The following is a 21869-nucleotide window of genomic DNA, read 5'->3' as shown; positions in this document are numbered from 1 at the left end:
AGATTCAAATAAATATATACTCAATAGTGGAAATAACATGAGTGGGGCTCTCCTAGAGCGAGCCCACTATTATATTATAATTTATTAAAAAAAACTAATAATAACAGAATGTCAGTGGTCCAAGTAATACTGTATCCTACCTACAGTACGTATGTATTATTATATCTTTCTTTTCCTTCATTTACAATTCAACATCATTAACATTTCTGCACCTCTTTTTTTCTATAACAAGATGTCAAAGTTTCTGTGCTTTTTTCTTTTTGTGTGTGTGTTTCACTACTACCACAATAGATCCAGTAGTCAAAGATCCTGTTTCTGTGGTGCTTTGAGTGTAACACACTTGGCCAGGGGAGATATTAGGCTTATGAGCTGGTACTATTTCCCCTTATCATGAATTAATCTGTATATAGGCCTGTTGCTTTTCTATAGTTGTGAAGTTTTTTTTGTTGCACTGTTGTTTTTGTCCAATTGTTTTGTGTTGAATGTTGAATGGACCACAATGGAAACAAGCCTCTGGCTTTTTGTCTCCGCCAGGCCGAAAGGCATGGCCAAGACTATGTTTTGCACCATGTCCGTCCGTCCGGTCCGTCCATCCGTCCGTGTGTGTGTCCGTCCGTTGCCCCCTCCGTCTGTGAACAGCTAATCTCCGGCACCGTTGGCTTGATCGTAACAAAACTGTGCACACACACTCCCTGGATGCCAATTCAGAAACAAATGCCATCCTTTCAACATTGCCCTTATTATATCGCCACCAGGAGGCCAATTTTTGCAAAACCTCTTTTTTTATATTACTCCCACAAATGTTGTCCAAACATCACGCAAATCGGTACATATTATCTCTTTAGTCAAGTGATCAAGACTGATCCGTCCGATCCATTGCTGGCCCACACTAACCTACCTGACCTGGCGGAGACCTGTGCTCCGAGGGGCACTTTTTCTAATTGTGACATCCATTCGGCGTGTTCGTAACTAGTTAGTAAAAAACATCAAAGTATTCAATCAATCAATCAATCAAACCCTTTGGCCTCAGGTGGCTACTCCACTCACCGTGAAACCCGATCTGCGTTGCGGCACCAAGATTCCGTGTGGGAAACCAAACATCTACCGCTCCCACAAAGGGGAACTCCCCTTGGACAGGAGACAGTCTTATGATGCAGGAGTCCATGTGAGCACGAGCCCACTCTTTACAACCTTTCACCCAAACTTAAGATTTTGCACACTCACTCACAGCAAGGCCGTTTGTCTTTCTGGAATGGAGTACTTCTACCACTGTTATGCAGACCCTGAATTAATGAATGGAAAGTCCTTCAAGATGGCGGAACTCAATCGACTTGATCGAATGCAGGGTGGCATGAAAATGAGTAATGGGATTTGGCCATGGTCCCCCGGACGATGAACCCTAACCATTTCATTGACCCATGACCTTTTCTCTATAGTGCCACCCACCCTCAGGCCAAAATGTCAACTTTGCACTTAGCTGCAGACATCTCAAGAATCAAGTTTCAAGAGGGATTTATTTTTGTCACTCAGTACAGTTCAAGCAGCGTAATGTTGGTGTTGCATGTTCTGCAAGACAGCAATACATTATGCTTTATGCAACACGATAATAATAGGCCTAAAGATAATACTGGACTGGACTGTAATAAAACATATGATAAAAATATATTTGAAATGAGCAGGTAAGACCCACACTAACCCTCTTGAAAAAAACTCTTATAGCAGCAATGGGGAATGTACAGAATTGGGTGGAGTATAGGCTACAAGATTATACATTATAGTGCATAGTAACTGTGTGAGCAAAACAAGCATGGTTATTTAAAGATAAATGCTGTTTCTTTTTTTTTCTTTTTTCTTTTTTTTACAAATCCGTGATCAGGTCTCTGACAGCCACTGGGAAAAAGCTCTTCCTAGGCCTTGAGCCCTACCTGGGCAGTGAAACCCTTCAAGCGCTTGCCAGTCTGCTGGGGCTGTTATAGCAGGGCTTCTATTGTCCACTGCATGTATACAACTAATAAAGCACTGCAAGGACATAACAAGTCATTGATTCATTTGGGGATGTGGATGGCTTCAAAGGAGCTTTAATGCCTGGCTTTGTTCATGTTTGTTTCACAATACATTCTTTCTTTCATTTTAAATGTGACTACACTTAAGGATACAGTTTGTTAGGGTTGGTTAAATGGGTTAGTTGGGTTAGTTAAGTGATATACACTTCAAGAATCTGTCTAAACTGTATACTTCAATGAATTATATTCTGTGAGATTTATTTTCTGACAAAAGCAAAAATATAGTCTCAAATTGTCCCATGGAAAGTTTATGTTTAGAAAGTTTAGGTAAAGTTCATGTCAAGTTTATGCTACATGTACAGTAGCTGGACAACAATAAAGCTGACAGGCACTGTCGCTTATCTACATCACTATGCATTTTCAAAATCTCAAAAAAACACAATTTGACTGTTCAATGCAACCTGTGAAAATGATCTTATTTAAACTTCAAGAATCTGTCTAAATTGTATACTTCAATTATTTAAATACTGAAAAGGAAGGAAAAAAACAACAACAAAGACATTGTCAAATGTTTTACTAAAGGCCTATACATTTATAAATGCGTGGCTGTAAAATATTTGTTCGTATTTCTTTTTTTCGTGACAAATTTGCCCTCAAATTGTCACTTGGCAAATTCATGTCTACCTGTAAACAATTTGAGTAGCTAAGCTATATATCTACTGCTACAAAACAATAAAATGAAGATTATATTTATGAATATTACTGCTTTGATTAAAGTAAATAGCATTTTAAGTAAAATCATGTAAAATGTATGCTGCAAAGCTGCCAAGCACTGTTGTTCACTTATCGACATCTCTGTACAGTTTCAAAATCAAAAAAAAAGAAAAAAAGAATGGTCAATCAACCATATGCAAATGATCTTGTTTAATCTCCTATGGTATGTTGAATGGGTTCTCCAATTTTGTAATTGTCTAGTGAAAATGAATTAATTCAACAATGAATTGTGGAGATTCTTCAGTAACTGGTGATTTCTTGAAGAGGAACTAATACATTGATCCATGTGAATAAATGTGAGCCATCCTGACTTGTGGCTGCTCTGCTGGGCTTTGACGATGGAACCTTTGATTCATTCGAAGCAGTATTGACTTTAAATGACTTCTGAATTTGACACCCACAAAAGCGTAAAAGACAGGGTTGAGACAGCAGTGGGAGAATGCAATGAGTCTGCACACATAGAAGGCATAATCAAGCCGAATGCTTACGTCACAATCCTTGAAAGGTGTCAGTGGGTAGTCGTCAGCCAGCATCTTAAGAAATATGACCACATTGTACGGTATCCAGCCAAAGAAAAACACAGCCACAATACAAAAGATCAGCTTCACAGTTCTGTTCTTCATGTGGGACTTTGTCCTTGAAATTCTTCCCACTATTTTAATATAGCAGAATGCCATCACTACAAACGCGGCAAGGAAAAAAATATTCTGCTGGTAAGTGCCTACCCTTTTCCACAGGGAGTCCCCAAATTCACATCCCAAGGAGTCTTCCTTATCGTGGTGGACTGTGATGACAGAAGTAAAGAGCAGGGAAGGCATAGCTGCTCCAATGCTGACCACCCACAGCACTACAGACACAGTGATGCCACAGCTGACCCTCTGCTCGCCACGGTCAGACAGGGGATGGACCACGGCCAGATAGCGGTGGATGGTCATGACGGTCAGGAACAATACACTGCTGTAAAACCCGGTGAAGAAGATGAAGGTCACAATATTACAGAGTTTCTCTGCAAGGACCCAGCCCCAGATGTGGTAAATGGCCCAGAAGGGGAGGCCGGCGGTAAACACAAGGTCAGAGATCGCCAGGTTGAGGATAAAGATGTTGGTGAGGGACTTGAGGTTTTCATACAATGCCAGGATTACAAGGACTAGAGAGTTGCCCAGGAGGCTCAGGGCAATCACAACGGAGAAGAAGACTGGGATGACAATGGAACCAAATTTGACCACTCCACCTTTATCACAGACCTCGTCTCCATAGTCATAGTCATACTTATAGTCATATTTGTCATGTTCCTCACTTTCATTCAAAGACGCATTCATGGCTACCTGGAATCTGGAAATGAAACCTGGACAACAAAATGTGATGTTGTTAATTCAGTGATAAATGCATATTTATTATCAATTGCTAGCTATTTTCCCATTGAAAATGGGAATTCCCATCTAAAATATGAAATATGCATTTCTTTACCAAATTCAAAAAAGGGCGGCTTCAAATAATTGTCCCACTTAAACCCTACAGTATATACTTAGTTGACTGGGAAATGGAATTGGAACACCGTCAATATGAAGCTGATAAATGACCTTTGTAGAGTTCTCTCTCCTGATTGGATACCTTTTTTACCCAACTTGAATTTTCTGTTTAATAAAGAGCTGAAGAGACGAGCAGACCCCTGTTACTGAACAAACATTCTAAAGCAATGATTATACAGGTTTGACTTTTTAACAAAATATTTATTTAATATATTTATTTCAAATATCACGTACACCAACTTTAATTAAAATGAAGTAATTAAGCCACACCAAACCATAACTTAAACCATAACTATTAATTAATGAAACCATACCAAACCGATCACACTTCATCAGCTATAATTCGCCCAATAAACCATGGAATGTGGAGGGTGTGATGGCTGAATATCCTCTAGCTTTCATCAATTAATCGATACAGGCTTTTGTGTGAAGATGGTAATAATAATAATAATAATAATCATAATAATAATTATGATAATAACAAACGTTATAAGGCATTTATCAAAACAACATTTAAAATGCTTTACATAAAACTGAAGAACATGTTAAATAAAATCAGCAACAATAAAAATATATAAAATATAAAGCAGTACACTTAATTTCATTTTTGATTCTTAGTCATTCCATGTAAGGAACACATTTTTACTGGATTTTATTTAAACTCAGTCATGTTGAAAAGAAGCTTACCCTGTTGACTGATGAGGTCTTCTGTTGGATGTGATCGCTTCCCTTCACTTTTGCTGGCTCACCTGTAACAATGGTATCTGTTCCTCTTAAAGGGATAGTTCACCCCCAAAATGACTTTTTTTTCCTATCGATTAGTCACCCCATGGAGACTTGAATTCATGGATATTTTTTTGTTTTTGTTAAGCCAAAGCCTAAGCCAATAATTTGATGACCAGCGGACTGGTAGGCAGCGGTTCCGGTAAGACACACAAATGACACTCTTGTGTCTCCTACCGGAACCGCTGCCAGTCATCAAATTATTAGCTTAGGAATGCGACAAAAACTAAAAAATATCCATGAATTCAAGTCTCCATGGGGTGACTAATCGATCGGTGAACTATCCCTTTAAGTAAAAGTATCAATACTGCAATGTAGAAACACTCTGCTACAAGTACAAGTCTGATAATCAAAATTGACTAGAGTAAAGGTACAAAAGTATTGGCATCAAAATATACTTAAAGTACCAAAAGTAAAAGTACTCATTATGCCAGAATATTCACAAGGTATCATATGTATAAATGTATTAAAATCTGTATTAAGATCTGCTATAAAAAATAGCAGATCTACAAGCTCACAACACGTCACATTGCATTGTGAGCTTGTACATCGGCTATTTTCAAATAGCTAAAAGGGCTGAAGCGGTTAATATATGTTTTGTAATGATAATTCAAATCTACAAAGTAACTAGTAACTAATGTTTTCAAATAATTGTAGTGGAGTAAAAAGTACAATATTTGCCTCTGATTGGAGTAGAAGTAAAAGTACTGAAAATTGAAAATACTCTAGTAAAGTAACAATTCCTCAAATTTGTATGTAATGTAGTGTCGCTACGCAACTGCCTGTCAGGTAAGCACCTCAACGGGGAAAGACAGTGGGACAGAGCCCAGAGCACAGCTAAGAGGACCACACCCCAGTCGGTAAGTGATAACCTCCTCTTATTCTCCATCCTTATCCTTGATGTTTAAAATGACGTACAGTACTAATGTAGACTTTTCTTTTATAGGCAACATAGGACCCTTCTGTAGTCTGAGGGAAAAGTACATGGACTGAAACGCATGACAAGGTGCATGGACTGTCTGAAACACATGGAAATGTGCATGGCTACAAACCCTGATTGGGAAGAACCTATGTTTATTTGACCTTTGACCATCCTCCATTACCTCTGTGCCATTATTCTAAATAAATGCCCAGTTATGGCTTTCAACATACTGTCTCTGAGTGTTGGTCTGGTTCAGTCTTCACATTAAGTACAGTGGTTGAGTACATGTACTTTCCACCACTGATTTGGATCCCCATTTGCTGCTACCAAGGTAGCACTCTTCCTGTAGACCACACAGAACCAGAAACATGTAACAAAATATATGTTCAAATAAAAGTCAAGTAAAAAACATCACAACATATAAAATTCCATTGTGATTGTTCAGGCCAGTAATTAAAGTGAGAGTTATTGCATTGTTAATAGTTAATTACTACTTTCAGGTGTCATAGCAACAACAACAGCAGTAGTAGAGAGATAATAATAAAAAACAAATAGGGATAGTCTAAGTATAGTGGGCTAATTCTGACTTTGTAGCTCAAATGTCCAAGTTTTTTTGTATTTATTATTTCAATAAACATCAAACATTGTTGAAAATAAAGAGTGACACCTCTCACTCACTCACACACACACACACACACACACACACACACACACACACACACACACACACACACACACACACACACACACACACACACACACACACAATTGGGGTGGGGGGTGTTTGATCATAAATTACATGGTGTAGCAAGAACTGCATAACCCTTTAGGTTGATATTCTTATACGTCTATAGAAATGAATTATCAATAATCAAACGAGACAAACAATGCTTTGAAGTATTACTTGTGCCATTGGTCACATGACGCAACTGTTTACAACACTGCAACAACAACCAAACTATATTGATTCTTTGCCCCGCCTCCCCAACAATTCGCCTCTCGCCATTGGCCGTAGCCCTACATGTCGCTACGTCATTGGCTGGTTCCGCAGCCAGCAAGATTGTATGCACAATGTAAACTATCTACACCGATGGGCCAGCCTGTTGTCTATAAAAAGTATGTCAAAGTTGTTTTCTTTTCTTTTCTAAATAATGAACATGATATGTGTTCAAAGAAAATGAATTATGTCGCTGCGCCGTAGCTAATTTTCCATAACACCTCAATGACATGAACTAATGTGTCTGTCAAATTATAATAGCGTGTAACATTGTAACAATAGTACTTTAATGAAATTTGCAGTTATAGCCAGCATCGATATATAACTCCTTCATATTTATCAACAATCAACATTGTTGTGATCGCACATACTGTAACACATGTCCAATGTTATATTGTCTCGTATTGTTATGTTATTTGTAATGGGAATGGGTGGGCCATTGCGAAATGGAATGTAAACCAACCAAGCAAGCTGCAATCAGCTGTCCAGTCTACGATCCTAACCAGTTGGGGGAAAAGTACTCGCATGTTAAGTAAAAGTATCAATACTGCAATGTTGAAATACTCTGTTACAAGTAAATGTCTGGAATTCAAAATTGATTTGAGTAAAAGTAGTGGTTAATGTATGTTTTGTAATAATAATCAAAATCTACAAGGTAACTAGTAACTCAAGTTTTCAAATAATTGTAGTGGAGTAAAAGTAGGCCCTACAATATTTGTCTCTGGGTTGTAGTGGAGTAGAAGTAAAAACTACAGAAAATTGGAAATACTCAAGTAAAGTAAAAAAATGTACATAGTTACTTTTCACCACTGTTCCTAACTCACCCTCAGATTGTGATCACTGTTGTTGTGTGGCTGGCAAACTCTGACCCATAAGAAACACGGGACAGCTCATTCTTCTTTCCTTCACAGAGTCAGACAGTGTCTGTACTTTATCTAGAATGATCTGGGCATAATGTGGGTGACACCGTGACAGTAAGATTGAATACTTTATTAGACAGAAATGTAAACAGCATGAGGTACATTCAGACTTTAAGGCTAAAAGGATAACACAGAAAAGTCCAGGGGACTTATTATTTCCAGAGACCACTGCATGCTCATTTATAGCTGAATATATCGTTGCTTAGCTGAACATACATCCCAGTGTCCTATACTAGAATAATGTGTGTAATAATAGTGCTTAGGTGATAGCTGCCGATGTTTTTCCTAGTTTAGGTCTTGTTTTAACCCATTAAGACCTGAGGCCGATTCAACAAATGCCTTCTAAATCAGTAGTTCTTAGTTAGTTATCACACTTTCAAGATTTTTCAAAAATAGCAGATGTGCAAGCTCGCAGCGCAGCACGTGTATATCTGCTATTTTTGAATAGCCAACGCAAAAATATAAAATTACACATGCAGATGCTTTCCCGGTTTTAATGTGTAACGTGAATAAAAGTAACAATAGCTATAATAGATATGTATTATTGTGTAATTTTTATGCTATGTTGATGAATTGAATACATACAGTAGGACCACAATGGAAACAAGTCTCCAGGACATTTTTGTGTCATCCTTTTAGCCTACATGTCTGACTGTACCTCGTGCTGTTTACATTTCTGACTAATAAAGTACAGTATTCAATCAATCAATCAAAGCTCATTAGAAAAAGAAACATTGAATGGAGGTGCATGGTTGGTCATGGGAGTTGATGTCATCATTAGCCACTGTTGTCTGAGAATAACAGACCACATGTCATGGCTGCATCTGTGTGTCACTTTTGTTCTCAAGTTTAGGAAACGGCTACTTCTGTCTGTGCCTTCAGACATAGCGGCAGTGGCTCAGGAGGTAGAGCGGCAGCTTCGATCCCGGGCTCCCCCAGAGTTGGTGTCGAAGTGTCCTTGAGCAAGACACTGAACCCCCTAGTTGCTCCTGATGAGCAGGTTGGTGCCTTGCATGGTTTCCTCCGCCGTCGGTGTGAGAATGTGTGTGAATGGGTGGATGTAATGCACATTGTAAAGCGCCATGTTGGATAAAGGCGCTATATAGATGCTCCATTTATACATTGGCTATTTTCATTGAATGGTTGCCTATTTTTGCCAAATATTCGCCTATTATGGCATGCCCAGAATAGGGATTCAGACAGGGTTCAAGTGGTTAACGAACCTTTGTAATACATTTGACACACATCCCCTCTTCCATGTTGCTGAGCCAAACTGCGAAACACAATCATTTAAACGTATATCATGTTTAAAAATATATCCGATAACCGATTAATTGCATGGTGAAATCAATCCATACTGATACCGAACCGATAACATTTATCTCTACTTAACATTTTTCCAAATGTATGTGTTCCCCTTTGAAAATAAAATATCACACACAAATTAACATTTCATTATCATTAGACTTGGAATAACTTTGAAACAAAGTTTATATTTTTGTTTCTGTGTGTGTGTGTGTGTGTGTGTGTGTGTGTGTGTGTGTGTGTGTGTGTGTGTCTGTGATAGAGTGTGAATGAACATTCACGCTAGTCTTTTGTTCCCGACTGTTTCTGATTCTCTGATTCAGCAGATTGGGTGTGACCCCGTGACCTCCCCCGTTGCCACGGAGAGAGGGTGGTGGGGCCATGGCTACCGGGGCTGCGGTCGGGGAGAACCAGCTCCAGAGGATTATCAGAGATCTGCACGGTACGCTAACTTTATGTTGCGCCTGCGTACGCGCAACAATGTGCGTGCGTGAATGGGCTGCCAGTGGACGTACAACAATGTGCGTGCGTGAATGGGCTGCCAGTGGACAATTGTTGGCTGACATGGTGTGACAGAAGACTGGGGAGAGAAACATCAGAAATGTGTGCAAGAAGCTTAGTCCAAGTGTCTATCCTGAGAGTAATATCCTGTCCTCCAAACGACCTGAACTCTTCTTAAAACCCGCTGTGGAACGAACTTGTGGATCTATAAATCTCTGTCCCTGGAGTTCTGGAGTCCTGGGCACAGTAAGGGTGTGGTGGGAAGAGAGGGAGTGCTTGACAGCATGCAGCGAGACAGGGAGTTCATGCTGAGGGTACACCCTTCGCGGGTGTCCTTCCAGTTTTTACGATGGATTCGAGGCAAGTGGCTCATGTACAGAGCAGTCAATAGGCAAGGGCAGGAGATGGAGGATATAAGTGACAACATGGTCAGTCCTGGGGTATCTGTGTGTATGTATGTGTGTTGGTAAGAGGCACATTTTTCACAATGGCTGCGAGCTACTTCCACAAGTTCTTTGTCACTCATTGGCTGAAGATGTGCCTGAAATTGAGAATAATCAGATGTATTATTTCCTGTGTTTGTCCCACTGTTTCATTTTTTAAACATACTGTAGAACTCCCATGTATTTTTTTGGGGAGACCATTTCTCTTTGCCATCCCCTTATTGATCACATTCCTGTTATTGTGTCGATACAGATGGCTAGCTATTCTTCTTGACTTCATATGAGACATACAACAGTGACTCAAAGCCTGTCCCTTAACTTTTAGACAGGGGGTCAGGGGTGAATGACAGACAAAAAATGTAGCTTATTGGCTGGAACCCTCTCTGCCTTGGTCACGTACTGAATTGGCCATAATACTATCATTTGTAGATAGCTCTTTTTAGTACATTGCTCAGGTCAAATTATTGTTTAGAGAGTTTGTCTTGTTATCAACCATCTCGTATTTGACTTGTTGTGTTACTTATCTCCGTACATTTCTCCTTCTGAATCCCAGAGGCAGTTGCAGAGCTCGCAAAGGAGTACAGGGAACATGGGGAGCCAATTTCAGATGACAGCACCAACCTGCACAAATTCTCCTACAAGCTTGAGTATCTGCTACAGGTGAGATTCTGTTAACTGCATTTCTGTAGTGCCTTTATCCAAATCACTTTACAATGTGCGTTACATTCACCCATTCACACACCAATCGCGGAGGCAACCACGCAAGGCACCAACCTGCTCATTCGTGGCATTTAGTGGTTCAGTGTCTTGCTCAAGGACAATTCTACATCTTTGCCAGGAGGAGCCGGGGATCGAACCAGGGACTTTCTGTTTCCCAGACAGCTGCTCTACCTCCTGAGCCATTACGATATGATATGATAGGTGTGATATGATATCATGTGGTATATGTTATGAACAGGGGTCATCAATGTGTCCGTACACGGACAAACGTGTCCGTGGCAAGACCTGTCCATGTCCGTGGCAAATCTTTTATTTAAAAAACTAAAAACACTAGAGCCATTATACAGTGGCTGACTTGCCAGTCTCCAGGTTTTCTTCAGAATAGGTAGGACACTGATTTAATTCTTGCAGAAATACCAGTGGTGTGATACTTCTTTTTATACTGCCCTACAAAAACACAGTTTCTGCACTTTGGCTTTGTAGGGCAGTATACTTTACTTGAGTTTGTAGCCTACTCATTACAATTTCAACTTTTATACGATTCTTTAAATCACTCATCATCGTGATATTGGATTATCCACACTGTTCATATTCACAACAGGCACTCTCATCAAGACAATATGTCTGCTGTCCATTGTTGTATGCTGATGTATAAAATATGTTTACAGTGGTTAAACTGATTTTGATGCTATTAAGCAATTTTGCTGCGGGGAAACCTCAAGGACCCCTGGGGGTCCCCAGACCCTACTTTGAGAACCACTGGCGTAGGGTGCCAAAACACCCAGAAACGCCACTGCCGAGAACCATTAAAAAGAATAATCTTGCATGCCAATGAATGACCTGATTTTGACTTAACAGGATAAGAGCTGGGTTTCCCAAATGCCAATTGACATTAACACTCTAATAAAGACTCTACCAGACAGGTATTCAAACCTTATTAAACCAGGTACCAAAGAGTGGCGGATACAGAACATGCATGCTTAAAGGCTTAAATGCTTAAAATGACTTATTTTCTATCAATTGCACACCCCATGAAGCCTTGAATTCATGGATTTATTTTTGTTTTTGTGGCATTCCTAAGCCAATAATTTGATGACCGGGTTTGTATCCGGTAGGAGACACAAATAATCTACTTTGTGTCTCCTACCAGATACATTAGCCGGTAGGAGACAGGAATCAAATTATTGGCTTTGGAATGCCACAAAAACAAAAGTAAATCCATGGATTCAAGAAAATAAGTAATTTTTTGGGTGAACTACTCCTTTAATGACTGGCCTTGAAAAATCTGTCTGAGCCCTGTCTGTTTTTAAAAGCTTAGATTTTATAATGACCGGTGGATGATGTCAATATGACGATTATTTTCACTGTCTCTGTTTGTCTGATTGATGCTTTGAAAAGTTCAAAGCAATCAGTGAATCACTATTTTAAGTGAAGAAAGTGAAGTAGAAAGTAGACAAAAGTACAGAGGTGACCATGGAAAAAACAACAATAATACACAAGACTTTAAAAGCATTTTTTAAAACAGGGTACAAATGTAATTGCTCCATCTACGCCTTCCCTCTCAGCTTTCCTACTTACTATCTTAATAAAATAAAATAAAGTACAACGTGATGATGACTAACCACTCTTCGTCTCGTGTCTTCTGGACTAGTATATTAGTATTTATGGTAATATTATTGACCACTCATTTTGTATGTCCGTGGCAAAAGAATAGTTTGAGGAAAATGTCCATCACAAGCCTGCATGTTGATGACCCCTGCTTATGAAACAATATATGATGTGATTTAAAATAAGTGTCATTCTAAACCGCTTCAAGTATTTGTGTTGTCAAAAAGCTTTTTGAAATGACTGTACAGTAGGTAACTTAATTACTTGTTTGCCAAACTGAGAGCACATGTTGGACTCGACTTTTAACAAATATTTAATGATGAACTCCTCTTACGATTTATTTTTCCAAAGTGGACATCCAGCAGCATTTTAGAACGGTCTTTGTTTTATCGATGAAGATTTTAATATTATGCCATGTTCAGCATTTTCTCACTACAGTATTTCTGCTTTTCAGTTTGATCAGAAGGAAAAGGCCACATTTCTGGGTACCAGGAAAGACTACTGGGATTACTTCTGTGATTGTCTTGCCAAGATCAAAGGAGCCAATGACGGGATCCGCTTTGTCAAGTCCATCTCAGAGGTAAGCACAGCGATCATATAAAGGTCTGTTTTGATACAAGTAAAAAGAAGGGAATGTCCGCACACAGTGCAGTATAATATTGCTCTCCCCATTTCGATACAAGCACTGCTGTGTAATTGTGCAACAATAACCCTAACCCTAAACACAAACCTTCAATAATGTGACTAATGCACTAACCCTAATTACTTATTATATACAACAATTGGCAAACTCACACTACGTATTAGACTATTAGGGAGTAGTGAGAAGAACAATGGACTCACTTTCACCTCATGATGACCAAAATTTGTTTTGTTTTGACAGTGAGAAGTTATACAACACCCCAGCACTGTGTCTAATATTCTGGCTCATATTGCTCATCAGTGACCCCCCTGCTCTCTTTCATTATTTAAATTAATTGATCACTAATACCACAGACACTGAAGCTCTCACGACAAGCCTCATTGGCATAGAAGAATTCGATGTGTTCTTTTTCTGACTCACCTGTCCTTCGTGATATCTCATAAGAATGACGTTGTGGCTGCTTTGTCAACCTGGAAATGTATTGTCTGCTAAATTATATGTAACAAGTTTTATCTTAGTTAATTAACTCATGCTCCTCAATAATTTGGGTTGGACTGGCTTATTCTTCAATGAAATTCAAGTAGGATAACGCTGAAATTACTGGTTTCAGAACCGTCTGTATCATAAAATGCTATTTCAAGACACCTACTGTTTTAGAAGTAATTATATGCCTTGGTCATGATTATATGTTAGCTGGACTGAAAGCATTGTGGAACTATTCCCTAGCTGAAGACATCTCTGGGGAAGGGACGAGCTTTCATCCGCTACTCCCTGGTGCATCAGCGACTTGCCGATACACTGCAGCAGTGTCTAATGAACCAGAGAGTCACCAGGTAATATTGCTGTTATTGTCTCCGCCAGGAGACATTGTTTTCACTTTCCACATGTCAAGCTAACATTGGTCAAGCCTCACGTGACACGTGACAATACGGTGAAATAGTGTGATCTGATTGGCTAGTGACGTATAGCGGCCTATAAATACATGTGTCACTTTGAAAGAGTCTTAGCCTCTTTCAAAGTGAGGTAAGACAGGAATAATCACGAAATGGCTGAGAAATGGCGGATACTGTAACAATTGGATAGGACACTTACACAGACAGGACAGATAGGACACTTACACAGACAGGACAGATAGGACACTTACATAGACAGGACGGATAGGACACTTATACAGACAGGACGGATAGGACACAACACAAGTCTGCTGGCGGAGACTTGTGCTCCGAGGAGCACTTTTTCTAGTTATTATTATTATAGAGCACGAAGTCTGACGTCACTGCCGCTAGAGGGCGTTGTTCCGCTGGTTCATGGCTTTATTTTTTGCGTTGAAATCCCCATTGGAGAATCTTAGACCACGTCATATAAGAACTGTGTTCCAAAAATAAACACACCACCCCGGCATTTCTGTCAGGGGGGTGGCTCTGCATCGTTTGTGATATTCATTCATATTTGATACAGCCTGTTTCTGGCGAAAATGGAATTAAAAGTCCAGAACTACACTTCCGGGTCTGAAATCACCGTCCCTACAGCAGCCGGCATTCATGGGAAATGTAGTCTTTGGGTCGTTTGACTCGTTTCTAGCATTTATTGTGTTACTCTTTGGGTAAATGTGTACATTTCCACCTTCAGTTGATGCTTTATATCCATATGAGTAAAATCGCCTGGGTGGTGTGTTTATTTTTCGAACACAGTTCTTATATGAGGCGATCTAAGATTCCCCAATGGGGATTTCAACACAAAACATAAAGCCACGAACCGGACGCCCTCTAGCGGCAGTGACGTCAGGACTTCAGTGCTCTATTATTATTATTATTATTAGTAATAGTATAGTAGTAGAAATGGTAGTGAAGTGATCTCCAAAGAAAAAACATATTTTCACTGCCCCGGCTGAGTTCTGGTGTCAGCCACCAGACAACGCCACTTGGGTTATATTTAGTGCTTATGTTATCTATTTATTTTTTAAATGTATGTATTATTACAGGGACAGTGCGCAATAAAAAAGTAATTGCATCAGAGTTAGCTAGCAGCTCATTTAGGGTTTACGGTGAATGCAGTTTTTAAGGTGCTGGATTAATATTTGTTTATTTGTTTATACAGATCCCCATTAGCTGACGCCTTAATGTCAGCTAGTGTTCCTGGGGTCCAAGACATTAATATACATTAACAACAATAGAAAATATCACAGTGTATCACAAAGAAATACTAAAAACGACACAAAAAAGAGATATCAGCAGGGATACAACAGATTTAAAAAAGTAGCACTATCAAATATAATATCAAATATCAAATAAAATAATAATACAAGATTGCTTGTAGGGTGGCTTCACAGGGGGATTTGTGTTAGGCCTTTTATTATTACAGTCAAGCACAAACCACCACACTGTTCTTTTACAAGTAACGGTCAGGTCAGGTGTGATGTTTCTCTTATTTTAAACAACTTTCTCTTCCACTATCGTGGTTTCCTACAAATCCTGTTATCTGAATCTAGCTAACAAAGGGATTAAGAGCCTGATTAAAAAGTGGATCTGAAAATGCCCATACCTGCTGTACTTTAAGGTTGTCTTCCTGTTTTCTACTTTACTAGCATAAATTCATCCTGTTTCTGCCAGTCTTTGTTTGCCACAAAGTGAATGTCTCACAGAAAATTCTTCTTTGTTTATCATACTCCTATGATCATGTAAAATATGAAAAATAATTGTACATTTTCTCTGAATATCATTGCGACTAGCTGTCCTGCTACAGCATGTCTTCCTTTTGAGTACTGTCACACCTCTTTGTCTTCCCAACACAGTGACTGGTATTATGCACGCAGCCCTTTCTTGAAACCCCACCTCAGTGTTGACATCATCAGTCACCTGTATGAGCTCAACGAGGTCCAGTTTGATGTGGCTTCGAGGGGTCATGACCTTGACGCATCCTGGCCCACCTTTGCAAGGTAAGTTGTGGAAAAAATACCCAACAAACCTGCACATATATTTACACAAATACGAATACTACATCATCCCTATTCTGGGAAAAAAAAAATTGCCAAAAAATAGTAATAATTGTTTCGTTTTTTTGTCTGATCAACAGGAGGGCATTGGGCATGCCAAACTCACCTGCTCACATGTGGAGACCACCCAGTCGTAGTTCCAGCATTAACAGCCTGGCCAGCAACTACTCCCAGGTAACTGATACGTTTCACTTGTCATCAACACCTGTTTCACATTAATTTAAGAGCTCATATTTGTACCTGAGAGGCTTCTGCGTTTAGATCACATGCTTCTCATGAACTCATGTTCTGCGAAAGCAAGCTTATGGGATAGTGATGAGGTTACAAGTAATTAGGACTCTCCCTGTTATTCTATATGTTGTTCCAGAATTTGTTCTGATAGACCCAGAACAAATTCATTATAAAAAAAATCATTATAATCTTACGTATCCATACACAAAATGAAACAATAAAAAAACTTGAACCTTGAGCCTTGCATTATGAGATGATTATATACTGTACCTAATGTTAAGTCTATGTTACTGGTCAATCTCATTCTTCTCTCCCTTCCTTTGCAACCCTCCAGCAGGCACCTGAGTTCCTCTCTAGCCCTGACTATGGCCATGGCCTTCTGAGCGAGCTCAATGACTCCCTACCAGCCTGCGGCGAAGACGTCAGCACTCTGGAGGACCTCCGCTTGGAGCTGGACCAGTCTGAGCTGAAGCAGAGAGAGCTTCTGGATAAGGTGCAGCAGCTGGGCGAGGAGGCGGCTGAACTCAGAGGAGTGGTAGTAGCGCTCCAGAGACAGCTGGATGTGTCTCTGGCTGCCCATGAGGAGCAACAGGGCTTGCAGACTGCACTAAAAGCTCTGGAAGGGAGGGAGGAGGCTCTCTCCAGAGAACTAGACTCACTTAGGGCTGCAGAGAGAGCCAGAGAGGCTGAGCAACGTCTGCTCCAGGATAAACTGGCAGTGGCTGAGGGGAAGAACGTAGAGCTACTGGCCAAATTGGATGGCGTGCTAAACGAGAAGGGCCAACAGGCGGCCAGCTACTTTGATTCGGCACAGAAAATACACGAACTGCTGGACAGGTTGAAAGAGGCAGAGAGGGGGAAGATGGAGGCCATTGCCGAGGGGGAGGAGAGGAAAAGGCAGGTAGAAAGGCTAGCTGAGGATCTGAGAGTCAAGGACGCCAGACATGCAGCGTTAGTAACCTCTGCATCAACAGAAAAGGTCAGGTTGGAGGCAAGAGTGGACGAACAATGTAGTGCCATTGATAAGCTACAGGGCGCCATGACTGTAACGGAGAAAGAGGCGAGCAACCTTCAAAGGCAACTGCAGGACATGCAACAAACCCTAGAAGAGAAGGAGAAACAGGTAGAGGAGGTGAAACGAAGAGCGCATGATGATAAAGAGGAGATTCGAAAGAATATGGGTGGCTTACAGGAGTCTTTGGAAGAGGAGGTCACTGCCCTGAAAGAGCAACTGAAAAGTAGAGAGACAAAGATTGCGTCCAGCAGCCAGAAAGTCCAGCAGCTTGAAGCCGAGAGGCAGAGCTCGAGTGCAGAGAGGGACAGCCTGTCCACTCGAGTCTCTGAGCTGGAGGCTAGCATCAAGGACCAGGCCAAGAAGACAGATGACTACAAGACACAGTGCACTAATCTAATGGAGCTCAATGGTAAGCTGCTGACTACCATCAAGAAAAATGAGGAGTTGAAGAAAGAGCTGGCAGAAAGCCGAGCGGCACTTGAGGCTGAATTGGCAGCCCTGAGGGCATCTGAGAAACAAGTGAGAAGCCAGCTGGACGATGCCAAGGTGTCCGTGGATGAGAAAGAGAAGAGGCTGCGAGAGGAGAACTGCACCCTTGACGAGAGTCTGCAGAGGGCAGCCATGGCCGCCGAATCCTCAGGGGCAGAATCGAAGCGGCTGGAGCAGGAGAACCAGGGTCTGAGGGAAGAGCAGTCCACTGTGAAAGCAGCTCTTACCACCATGCAAGCAGAGCTCAAGTCCATCCACGGGCAGATTGGGGAGTTGGAGAAGAGCTTGGGAGCCTCGCGCAAGAGTGAAGCCAACCTTCAAGACCAGCTCCGGGCCAAGGAGGCCCTGCTGGGAAGCAGAGAGAAAAGCTTGGCTGAGCTCCAGGCTAGGGTGAAAACTCTGGAGACCAGGGAGAAAGAGATGCAGATGGGCAAGGCTCAGGCGGAGGCAGCCTGTGCTAAACAAACAGAACTGATTGAGAAATTGACCTCTGAAAAGCAGGCAGTGGAAAGCTCTCAGCTAGTGCGGAGCACCATGCAAGCAAAGGAGAGCCAGGAAGTGACATCAAAACTGGCTGTGTTGGAGAGCCAGCTGGAGGTGAACGTGAAAGAAGCATCCAGGTTTCAAGCAGAGGTCCTGGACCTCAGGGTGCACCTGCAGAGGTCTCGGGAGGAAAGCGTAAAAACCCAAGCCCAGCTGGAAGTGACATTAGCCCAGAGAGATGAGCTTAGGACTCTGACAGAACAGCTTAAAGTACAGATTGAAGCACTCAACCAGAAGCACATATCTGAGCTGCTTCAGTGTAAGAAGAAAGAAGAGGCACTGGCTGAAGAGCGTGACAAAGAGGCAGCTGCTCGTGCTGGGTTGGCTACCTCTGAAGCTTCCACCCTAAAGGAGCTTGCCACCCTCAAGGCTGAACATGAGAAGCTTGGCCTGGAGAATGGCGAGACACGGGAAAGCCTCCACAGGGCTAACACGGAGATGGCAGAGCTGGGGATGACCATATGTAAGCTGACAGCAGACAAGGAGGAGGCCAGGGAACGCTGGGCCGTGGAGGCCACCAGGATCGAGGAGCTGGAGGAGGGCGCCACCAAGGAGGTGGAGCGATTGGAGGCTTGCCTGGCAGCCCTGCGCCAGGAGAATGCCAGTCTGAGAGAGGAGCTGACCCAGATGGACAACCTTCCAGGTACTCTAATGGAGGTCCAAGAAAAGCTGGAGAAGGTCGAGAGCCAAATGAAGAGCATCCAGGACTCCAGCCGAGAGGAGACAGAGGCTGTCAAGTTCCAGATGAGCTCCGAGAGCATGAGTCATCAGAACCAGATCAAGGTGGGTTTTACTGGAGCCCAATACACAGCAAAACTAGAAAAATATGCTCCTCAGCGCACAGGTCTCCGCCAGGCCAGGTAGTAGAAGTCAATCTTATTCTTAGCCAATCAGGATAAAATATGAAAAATCGGACTGACTATAGAGATAATCTGTACCGATTTGTGTGACGTTTGGACAAACTCTGGTTGGAGTAATAGCAAAAAAAATGTTCAGCTAAAATTAGGCAAATGTGAAGTTTCACAGCAATCGGATGCTGCGTTCATGATTTGGGGCATTTTGTTCAAAACGGACCACTCCTGCAAATTTTAGATGCCAATCTTAGTCAATCAGGATGGAATATGAAAATCGGACAGATCCGTCTTGATCACATGAAGAGATAATGTGTACCGATTTGAGTGATCGTTGGACAAAATCTGTAGGAGTAATATTAAAAAAGTTGTTTTGCAAAAATCGGCCTGCTGGTGGTGCTATAATTGCGACCGTAGGTCGCACTTACTACAGAAACCTGCTCCAGGTGTCCGTCCGTCACGTCACTCCGTCACACACGTCCGTCACACTTTTGCCCTGCTCATATCTCCGCACCCGTTGCCCCGATCCATGCCAGATTTTGCACACACACTCCTTACCTGCCAAACTACACCCTCCAAGGACCCCCGGAGCTCCAGGGACCCCCAGCGGCCTCGGGGACCCCCAAGTGTAGAAAATGAGCACATGTGGACAAATTACCAAATGACCACCCCAACGGGGCTGCTCACGGGGCATTCCCGGGGACCACCCACTCCTGGTGCTCCAGAACGGATGCAAAAGTGGTGGCGCCCCCAGTGGAGGACCCCCTGCCACTGCAGCTCACATAAAATGCCATGTGACCTACGGTCGCTTATCTCCCGATTAGGGAGTCTTACTGGTAGGCCAATGTGAAAAGGGTGGCATTTCTTCCCCAGCCTAATGGGAATGTTCGTGCAAAGTTTCACGGCAATCGGACACTGCATTCATGGTTTGAGGCATTTTGTTTAAAATGGGCCACCCCTGCACACTTTAGATGCCAATCTTAGTCAATCAGGGTGGAATCTAAAAAATCTGACTCCTGGTGGCGCTGTGAAAAGGCTGCTGTGAAAAATGCAGTGCAGAAGTTTTTCATTGGCCTCCAGGGAGTGTGCGTGCAAAGTTTCACGCCGATCAGTCCAGTTATAGGCAAAACGTGAATCGGCCTTTTATAGCGCCACCATGAGGCCGATTAAAACATTTTAGGGTGGCAAACATTATCTCTTAATATCTCAGGATTTTGCGGTGTTGTGTACAGTTTGATTTTAAATTGCCAATTACGTAACTTTTATTTTGTCCTACTACAGTATTATTCATTGGCTCCTTACTGCATGTCATGTTGTTCTTTCTGTCTTATTCTGTATTTCTGTCTCCAAACAGAGCATGAATGATAAGCTGGAGCAGGTGAAATCCAAGCTGCAGATCGATCAGGAGAGTGTATCTAGCCTGGAGGCCAAAGTGTCAGAGCTGGAGGTCTGTATTTTCATAGCTGCACAGTGCTGGCCACAGATCCTATGAACTCATTAGATTCCTTGTGAAAGAACACCCTTGCCTTTAGAAAAGCAGATACACTGCTCTAAAAATATACATTATGCTCTGATAATAATAACATACCTTCCTGTGAGGTTTTTGTCACCTTTTAAGTCTGAAGGAAATGGTATATAATCAAAAGGAAAGGTTGGGTTCCTTTTATGTATGTGTACACAAGTGTATACATAAATACCAGTGTTGTATTATCACTGCATGAAAGAGGGCAACGTAATGATGAGATAAGGGTATGGTAGAAACAGACACAAACGAAAGTGATGTCACGCTAGCGTTCCAATTACTGCTCAGTGCTCAGATGTTGTAGATGAGAGAAATGCCAGAGTAATTCTAATGACATTCCTCTCACATTGATCAGACTAATTTATTAACCATAACACATTCCTGTTGAGTTGGTCAGATACATACATAATTACAAAACAGTTTCTGTGCTCTTGATCAGAAGTGCACAAAACTTTTCAGAAATAACCCAGACATTTTGACCCCAGACATTGATCCATGCTCAACCTCCAATGTAGCCCAAAACACGGGAAAAAGCCAGTGTTTGCTATTCACAGTGCACTCGGATCAAAGCCTACTCTTAAAAGTACATAGAAAATGTAAACACATACGCTAATAAATGTGATTTTCAGCCAGTTCGTAACAAGTTGAACTAAGCAAGCCTAGTTCAACTTGAGGACCCGGGACACACTGTAGCAGAGTGTTTGTGCACACAGGGCAAGTGTGGAAGACACACAGCACAGATGTTAGGCATTAACCCATTGAGCTAGTAGGGTGACATATCTACTAACCTGGACAAATAATGGATAGCCCAGTACTGATGATAATATTACATTATTTATTAAATAATAATTAAAAAATAGGACATTTTGTGAATCTTGGCTCCAATGTGGATCTCAGACTTTCTTTCTTTCTTTTTTCTTTCTTTATTCTTAATGTGACTAGCTTATGACATCAGTCATCTATGTTGTCAGTCATCTATGACATATCTAAGATGTATTGCTGGGTTCCAGCGTGAACACAGCCCCTTTGACTTCCATTATATAATTAAAGTTAAATATTTCAGAAAGTATAAAACATA

At 41.4% G+C, this 21869-nt stretch overlaps 2 protein-coding genes across 5 annotated transcripts in view; one reads left to right on the top strand and one right to left on the bottom strand.

The window, feature by feature from the left end:
- Positions 1-2773: 2773 nt before the first annotated feature.
- On the bottom strand, positions 2774-5004 carry LOC311052067 (chemokine XC receptor 1-like). Its single transcript, XM_084066868.1, has 2 exons — positions 4994-5004; positions 2774-4122 (listed from the first exon to the last, which is right to left on the bottom strand). The coding sequence occupies exon 2, from the start codon at positions 4094-4096 to the stop codon at positions 3047-3049; it is 1050 nt and encodes a 349-aa protein (XP_083922994.1). The 5' UTR covers positions 4097-4122; positions 4994-5004; the 3' UTR covers positions 2774-3046.
- Positions 5005-7058: 2054 nt separating this feature from the next.
- The window catches only part of fyco1a (FYVE and coiled-coil domain autophagy adaptor 1a), a 28139-nt gene continuing 13328 nt past the window's right edge, over positions 7059-21869 (top strand). Inside the window, exons 1-10 of one of the 4 annotated variants that reach the window (XM_084067344.1) lie at positions 7059-7127; positions 8777-8928; positions 9560-9675; positions 10731-10837; positions 12960-13085; positions 13875-13981; positions 15940-16083; positions 16221-16314; positions 16706-19201; positions 20624-20716. In XM_084067344.1, coding sequence (XP_083923470.1) covers positions 9615-9675; positions 10731-10837; positions 12960-13085; positions 13875-13981; positions 15940-16083; positions 16221-16314; positions 16706-19201; positions 20624-20716 — 3228 coding nt within the window. In that variant the 5' untranslated portion in view covers positions 7059-7127; positions 8777-8928; positions 9560-9614. Of the gene's footprint in view, positions 7128-7834; positions 7983-8776; positions 8929-9556; positions 9676-10730; positions 10838-12959; positions 13086-13874; positions 13982-15939; positions 16084-16220; positions 16315-16705; positions 19202-20623; positions 20717-21869 lie in introns of those variants that run through there. The other 3 variants (XM_084067341.1, XM_084067342.1, XM_084067343.1) reach the window with 3 other exon arrangements.

Source organism: Gymnoscopelus microlampas (genome assembly GCF_963454915.1).
Source record: "Gymnoscopelus microlampas genome assembly, chromosome: 9".
NCBI classification, from domain to species: domain Eukaryota; kingdom Metazoa; phylum Chordata; class Actinopteri; order Myctophiformes; family Myctophidae; genus Gymnoscopelus; species Gymnoscopelus microlampas.
Note: the sequence above shows the minus strand (reverse complement) of the source record. Positions and strands in the feature narration are given on the sequence as shown.

Bases quoted from the DNA above. Each gene is read 5' to 3' on its own strand.
- LOC311052067 (XM_084066868.1), bottom strand. From the start codon at position 4,096: ATGAATGCGTCTTTGAATGAAAGTGAGGAACATGACAAATATGACTAT.